The following is an 8,083-nucleotide window of genomic DNA, read 5'->3' on the forward strand; positions in this document are numbered from 1 at the left end:
ATCAATTAAACCAATCCACATTGCTTGAGCAAACACCACAAGGATTAGTTCATTCAGGAGTAGAGAGGCACTTTGTCTTGCTAAACCATGTTGTAGCGATTTCACTGCAAAATGCATTGCACACACAATAGAAAGCAAACATGCACAATAGAAAACAACAGTTAACAGCCTATATTTGGTCCACTCGTCCTTTGCTTGCTCTCAGCTTGCTCAAATGCCACAAGGCCCTGTAATGCCTGTAAGAGGCACTCACAGGAACGAAGCACACGCTCAGCCGCTCCCTCACACACAAACACACACTGCAACCCCATGCAGGTACCTCTCTGCAAGGCTCTCCTCCAGAACAGAGTCCTAATGTCTATGGAAGAAGATACAGAACAACCACAACCAGTTACACATGAACAAGGCATGCATGCAACCGAATTAGGCTTCAATCACATTGCTCACCTCTAAATTAGCCTAAATGGACCACATGCTACAGAGATCTAGAAACAAGCAGTGCTCAATTTAAGAAAAGCTGTTTTTTACAATAGGATTTCAATAACATCCTAGTTCGACATTGTATCCAAACATTTCCACAGTTACAATGAGGGTGCGTGCATACTAAACATATCTCCCAGTGCCAGCGCAGTTCAAAACACATGTTGGCTGTTTGCCTGCTAGCAGCCTGTACTGTAGCCTGCATGTAGAGCAATAATATGGGACACTCCCCTATTTTTGTCTGACAGAGTAGAGTAAATGTGCTGGTTATTGGCCTAATTTATGAACTTATACAGTACCAGTCAAAAGTATGGACAACTACTCATTCCAGGGTTTTTATTTTTTACTTTTTTCCACATTGTAGAATAATAGTGAAGACATCAAAACTATGATATAACACATATGGAATCATGTAGTAACCAAAAAAGCTAAACAAATCTAAATATTTCATATATTTCAGATTCTTCAAAGTAGCCACCTTTGCCTTGATGACAGCTTTGGCACTATTGGCATTCGTTTAACTACCAGCTTCATGAGGTAGTCACCTGGAATGCAAATCAATTAACAGGTGTGCTTTGTTAAAAGTTAATTTGTGGAATTTCTTTCCTTCTTAATGCATTTGAGTTTATCAATGCATCAGTTTATTCAAGTGCAGTCACAAAAACCATCAAGCACTATGATGAAACTGGCTCTCATGAGGACCACCACAGGAAAGGTAGACCCAGAGTTACCTCTGCTGCAGAGGATTTTTATTTTACCTTTGTTTAACTAGGCAAGTCAGTTAAGAACAAATTCTTATTTACAATGACGGCCTAAGAACAGTGGGTTCAGGGGCAGGATGACAGATTTTTTACTTGTCAGCTCGGAGATTCGATCTAGCAACCTTCCAGTTACTGGCCCAGCGCTCTAACCACTAGGCTACCTGCTGCCCCCAGCATAAGTTCAAGTTCAGGATAAGTTCATTAGAGTTACCAGACTCAGAAATTGCAGCCCAAATAAATGCTTCACAGAGTTTAAGTAACAGACATCTCAACATCAACTGTTCAGCGGAGAATTCAGCGTGAATCAGGCCTTCATGGTCTAATTGCTGCAAACAAATCACTACTAAAAGGACACCTTTTAGAAGAAGAGACTTGCTTGAGCCAAGAAAAACAACCAATGGACATTAGACCGGTAGAAATCTGTCCTTTGGTCTGATGAGTCCAAATGTGAAATGTTTGGTTCCAACCGGCATGTCTTTGTGAGACGCAGAGGAGGTGAATGGATGATCTCTGCATATGTGGTTCCCACCGTGAAGCATGGGAGAGGTGATGGTGCTTTGCTGGTGACACTGTCAGTGATTTATTTAGAATACAAGGCACACCTAACCAGAATGGCTACCACAGCATTCTGCAGCGATATACGCCAACACATCTGGTTTGGCTTAGTGGGACTATCATTTGTTTTTCAACAGAAAAATGACCCAACACACCTCCAGGCTGTGTAAGGGATATTTGACCAAGGACAGTGATGGAGTGCTGCATCAGATGACCTGGCCTCCAAAATCAGCCGACCTCAACCCAATGGAGATGGTTTGGGATGAGTTGGACCATARAGTGAAGGAAAAGCAGCCAACAAGCGGTCAGCATTTGTGGGAACTCCTTCAAAAAACATTCCTCATGAAGCTGGTTGAGAGAACCCCAAGAGTGTGCAAAGCTGTCATCAATGCAAAGGGTGGCTACTTTGAAGAATCTCAAATATAAAATATATTTTGATTTGTTTAACACTTTATTGGTTACTACATGATTCCATATGTGTTATTTCATAGTTTTGATGTCTTCACTATTATTCTACAATGTTGAAAATAGTAAAATTAAGAAAAACTCTGCAATGAATATGTGTCCAAACTTTTGACTGGTACTGTATATAGTGAGAACACCCTGTATCATTTGTATGTGTGTGTTCATTGGCCTAGTTCGCAGTCCTGTAGTCAGACTTAGATCCCCATAAAGCAATCAGGCTTGTTATTGCGGGACCAAAACAGACCTGTCTATTCTCATGACCTKACTCAAACTGGCTAGCTACTACAGTACCAAGGGAAGATCAACTGTAACAAACACCGTAGTCAAGCTGATAAGAGCCTGTACAATAACAGGCTTAGAAAGGTGGAGAAGACTCTCCTGTCCTGACCCAGTATTACTGTTCACATCATAACCTCTGATATCAACTGATTCTGAACAAGTGAATAATGTGACCACAACCAAAAAMCAAATCAGTCAGGACTAGACCTGGGGAAATAAACCAAAAATGATCAACACTGATCACTTATCACACGCATTTTGCTGATATTGTTCATTTCGATCCATAGMCTATACTAGAAAAATGTGAAGTTTGAAATGAAATAAGTTGGCTAATTTGGSCGATTGTTAATGGGACAATTGATAACTACAACCATCAAACCAGTAGTAGTATAAAGGATGATTTTTTWWAAACTGTGGCGAACATTAATGTTATAAACGTATTGTTCTCGCATCAATTCAGGCAATTTAACGCGATATGGATTTATGTACTTATCGCCCAGCTCTAGTCAGGACTCCCCGTGATTCCTCTTCCTCTCTGTGACTTCCAGTGAAGTTCTCTGTAAATGTGCTGGAATGATGACAGAGCAGGAGGCTCTTCTTCAACCACATAGGCCTACATTAATCAGACTATTGCTTATTATCAGGTAGCCTAGTGGTTGGAGCGTTGGGCCAGTAACCGAAAGGGTGCTAGATCGAATCCCTCGAGCTGACAAGGTAAAACTCTGTCGTTCTGCCCCTGAACAAGGCAGTTAAAACCCACTGTTCCTAGGCTGTCATTGTAAATAAGAATTTGTTCTTAACTGACTTGGCTAGTTAAATTTAAAAAATATTATCTCCCGTGGAAGYGAAATCTGTATCCATTCCACCCTAAACTAACGTTACTTAGCCTAATTGATTAGTGACTGCCTTTTTTGTCATGAGTCCAAAAGCTACAGAACAACATTACTGTGTCAACAACATAGACATGACCACCACATTCTATCCACGAAAACAATTGTGTTGGCATTACAAGTAAATATTCAACACACACCTAGTTAGCTAGCCAACATTGCTGGCTGGCCTCAGTTTGTTGGGTTGGCTAGTTAGCTGGCGAATTAGCCAGCTAACATCCATTAACAGGTGTTTTGTCCTACTACGATATGCGGCAAATATTACAAAATATCAACAAAGGCCCACTGGTTTCACATTGGCTGGAGTTGGAGAATTTGCCCCATTCAGGGGTGAGCTAACGATTAACTAGCGTTAACATCTGAATGAAAAATAATTTTCGGGTGTGCGGCTATCCCATCCCAAGCCCTTACTACAAACACCATAAAGTACATGACCCAATTTCAAGCGTGTAACGCTAGCTGGTAACGTTAGATGCCTGGCTAGCTATAGTGCAATCCATCCGATCCGATTGTTGACGTTAGCAAACTGGCTAACAGCAACTGTGATAACGTTAGCTAGCTCAGACAGAAGGAGAAATTGAGTCAGTTGAATTCAGACAAAATGACCATATTCGGCTACAGGCTGTSCTGAATCTGTAGCTACGTTAATTAGATTGCATTTTCGTGCAAACTACTCCACGGAGACACRGAGACCTACATTAGTTATTATAGATACCTGTCGGAGCAGTCAATCCCGAATCAACTGGAACGGCGGTAGCCATTTTGGATTGGCCGGTATCGGAACAGATATAACAAATCTTTGGTATGGGTATCCACTAGCTAGTAGATGGCCAGCGGCAAAGTCAAAATTGGCTATATCGTAAAAATATATGAAAACCAAAATGTGCTATTTGGTCTTAATTTGGGGTTATGGTTGGACATACGGTTAGCAGTGTGGTTCTGGTTAGATTTAAAATAAAAATGTAAGAAGATAAATTGAAGAAATAGGCTGGTTTATGACTTTGTGTATCTCCCTTAGACCGGTAGAACATTCTAATTCAGGCTGCAAAGGCATCGATTTAATGGCGAGGAGGCGGGGGGGGGGGACAGAGATAATATGCATACTTTCTTTATGAAACACCATTTTCCACCACCATAATAGAGTTGMTAATGCTAGTTCCTGATGTTGCGCTCTTCTTCGATGACGTTTAACGGCGGTTGGCATCCAATACACTTGCATTACCGCCACCTACTAGACTGGAGTACAACTCCCTTATACTTTGCTTGAAAAAATAAATAAACAAATATCCTACCATCTAACACTACAAAAAATGAATAAAAATTAACACCACCCTACTCCACTATTTAAATCTATTTAGTCCTACCTCAGGCCAACAACCTTAACACATCCTGTAATTCTTCTGATGTCAAGCCCGCACACCCAAATACCTCTCTGCAGCTGCCACCACAACCTCAATTTTCTGCGACTTAGGTTCCATCCCTGCAGTACAGTTGATAACCATTGCTATAAATGCCCAAAATCCAATCTTCCTGAAACGTGTTGGCATATCCCTCTGTACTGGTACAGATCTACAACTCACACCACTCCTCTCAGGATCCCTCCCCTTGACCCATCTTACTCTACTTTCTTCACTGCCTCAGCATATGGCAACTTCTGCACTACTCTAACCCTGGAAACCTCAACCTGCCTCTCTTGCACTGGACATTTTTTATCCTCAGCCCCATCGGCACCCCTACAACTAACACATTCCATCGGCACCCCTACCTTCCCCAATGCTACACATTCCTTTGTCTCATGCCCTTCTGCACACTTCTCACAACTAGGAACCTCCCTCCAACACACTGCTGCCACATGCCCAAAAGCTTGACACCTGTAACAACGTAATGTATTTGGCACAAAATCTCGTACAGGATAACTTAAATATCCTCACATCACTTTGTTGGGCAAAGACTCAACATCAAAACTCAAAAGAACAGACAATGACTCTTCTGTTTCAAAACTTGCAGCGTTGTCTGCGTCGCACCAAATGACGAGCATCAAAAACACYGGGTGCCATTTTCTTGAGAGCAAAACAATTCACATTTCTTGCCCCCATACGTTTAACGTGGAGTGCCTTCTCCCTCTGACCAGCAGAAACACAAACAATTATCACAAGACCACTTCTRGTTACCCTCACCGATTCCACAGCACCCATCTCTGTTTTAACCCAGCCTGAAACCACAAATGGATCAGCCAAAAGGCAGGGGTCCAGTTTTTCCCAAAACTTCACTCCTACACACTCCTCTTTATCCTGACCCTCGGGCTCCGAGAACTTYACCACACCTACCACCTCCGATACTTCAACCTCATTCACTTCCATTTCTCCTCCTGTCTTCAGCTCAATCTGCTTACACTTTCTACAATTCTTCTTTAACAAATGATCTCCCTTTTTTCCGCCATTTTTAACCAACTCAAGCTCAGCCTCTTCCTTCCTCTCTCTCTTAGACCTCCTCTGCCTCTCTTTTCCCTCCATTCCTCTTCCGTATTCCAAATATACATCTCCTTATGATAATACTGCACTTCTCCTGACATACATCTTGTTTTTGCATTCTCAAGGGATGCCATTTAGCCGGCAGTCACAATCTCCACAATCTTCGTCTTGATGTTCTTTATCAAAAGCTACAAGCGCGCTCTTCCCTGATGTTGCCCTTCAGTTAAGTCAGGGTAAACTAACATAGCAGGCATAGAAAGAAGACTGGCGGAGTCCACTTTGTTTTTCAGGGAAACAAAGTTAGTTTAAAAATACTTTTGTGTCCTGAAAACCAGAAACATCCGCCAACGCTGCTATGGGTGGGGTATACGACTTCTGCAACCTGATGGCTGAACGCAATAATGCAAATCTGGACTAACATCTCTTAGCCACTTAGCATGGTGGTGGGAAAATAGTGTTTCAATAAGAAAGCATACCTATTTTCCCGTTTTTTTTCTGCTTTCTCGCCACTAAATCAAATGAGGAAATCATGCTTTGCAGCCTGAATGGGAGAATGGTTTCAATGCTTAAGAACCGGATTCACCGGGGCTATCAGAGTGAGTAAGTGCGCTCATACAATTGCCATGAGAGGTAAGATGGATATGATACATATTCAATATTCGGGGGCCACTATGCCAGGAGCTTTGGGCTAACTCCGTGGCTTGTGCAGCTTGGACCTGTGTGTTCTGATTAATGCAAGTTACTAACTGAGCCCATCTAAAACTATCAGTGGAATAAGATGTCAGTACACGGCAAGATCCACTACTAACAAAGCGTGCGACTTTCATAACATACGAGTTCTATATATAAACATGAGGAGATAGTATATTTAATGTTGCTCGGCGATTGATTGTGTAATGGCACTGACTGTCACTGAAAAATGAAATTACAGACATGGACAGGGAAACATTTGAAAATATACAAGATTTATCAAATGTAGTAGCAGAAGAGAGAGACTGGGTCCTAGAGCAGTGTCTTGTATGCAGTGAAAGAAAAACTCACTATACAATCTGAACAGTGACGTATAAAAATAAGTTAGCATATATATCTAGCTCTCCAGGTGTTAACTCATTATACGACCGTACCTCTTAACTGCAGACACTGCCGAGTAGATACGAAATTCGTCAACTCGGAAACTCTTGGATGTGGCAAAGAGATTAGCCATATACATTAATTGGTTGTCACTGGCCACGCTAGAGATACATGTATCTGAGAAATATTGAATAGGGACTCTATTGGGAGCAATGATTATAAGTCTATTAGTAAAGACTATGCAAAAAGTTCCTGGACTTATTACTGCTTGTAACGAGAAGCCCACCCTTACTACTCTGTTTGACTAATCAATGCACTTGCTCAACGTTCTTCTTGTATTAGCAATTCTATCATGGTCATGTAGTGATACTGCAACATCCTGACGCCAATTCAGATTGGCCACTGCTATCAGAGTGAAACGTGAAAGATCAATAAACATAAACAACAAAATCAGGCGAGGGGGCATTTCCTCTTTCTAGAGGCGTGGGGACTTGGTTCCTTGGTGATGGCATTCATGAGCAGGCGGGAGGCACTTAGGGGCGGTCCTGGGAGGGGGAGGCGAGAATTTCTGGAAGACAGCAGCGGGAGGAGGGCTTCTCTGCAGACAGAGAGCGGTTCTGCTGCCAGCGTCACTAGCTGGGTTCACAGTCAAGTCAAAGAGAGAAGTTATGAAAAAACAGTATTAAAAGCCTGCTATTCTGCTTAGACCTAAAATATAACTTTCAGTCTAAGATCCTGTAGACCTTGATGGCCAATCATGTCCATTTTATCTCATTGGGACAACCTGGTTAAATATGAAGATATGGGGTTGTCTGAGTCAACTGACATTATTAATAGTGCTCGAACTCACCTGTATCTGAACACATGCAGTTCTCTGGTCTGCTGGCAGGGGCGAGCATTGGCCACTAAGTTCTGACAGGAAGAGCCAAGGGATAAGAGACCAGATTGCAAGATCATCTCAGTATACTACATCTTTGTTTAACTCGATAATCAAACAATCAGTCAAAGGGCTTTGTTAGCAGATATGTACAAATGTCCTGGATCAAACTAGCTGCTGTATAAGATACTTGTGAAAGGGGTGGAAGCGTAGCCTAGTGGTGTAACGCTCTTC

At 42.0% G+C, this 8,083-nt stretch overlaps 1 protein-coding gene across 1 annotated transcript in view; it reads right to left on the bottom strand.

Annotated features, from left to right (window-relative positions):
• Window positions 1-4,244, bottom strand: part of LOC112067798 (uncharacterized) — a 28,502-nt gene extending 24,258 nt beyond the window's left edge. Inside the window, exon 1 of the mRNA XM_070440513.1 lies at window positions 4,146-4,244. Coding sequence (XP_070296614.1) covers window positions 4,146-4,191 — 46 coding nt within the window. The 5' untranslated portion in view covers window positions 4,192-4,244. The remainder of the gene's footprint in view (window positions 1-4,145) is intronic.
• Window positions 4,245-8,083: the final 3,839 nt, after the last annotated feature.

The sequence above is a fragment of the Salvelinus sp. IW2-2015 genome, unplaced genomic scaffold (assembly GCF_002910315.2).
Source record: "Salvelinus sp. IW2-2015 unplaced genomic scaffold, ASM291031v2 Un_scaffold2618, whole genome shotgun sequence".
In the NCBI taxonomy this organism is placed as follows: domain Eukaryota; kingdom Metazoa; phylum Chordata; class Actinopteri; order Salmoniformes; family Salmonidae; genus Salvelinus; species Salvelinus sp. IW2-2015.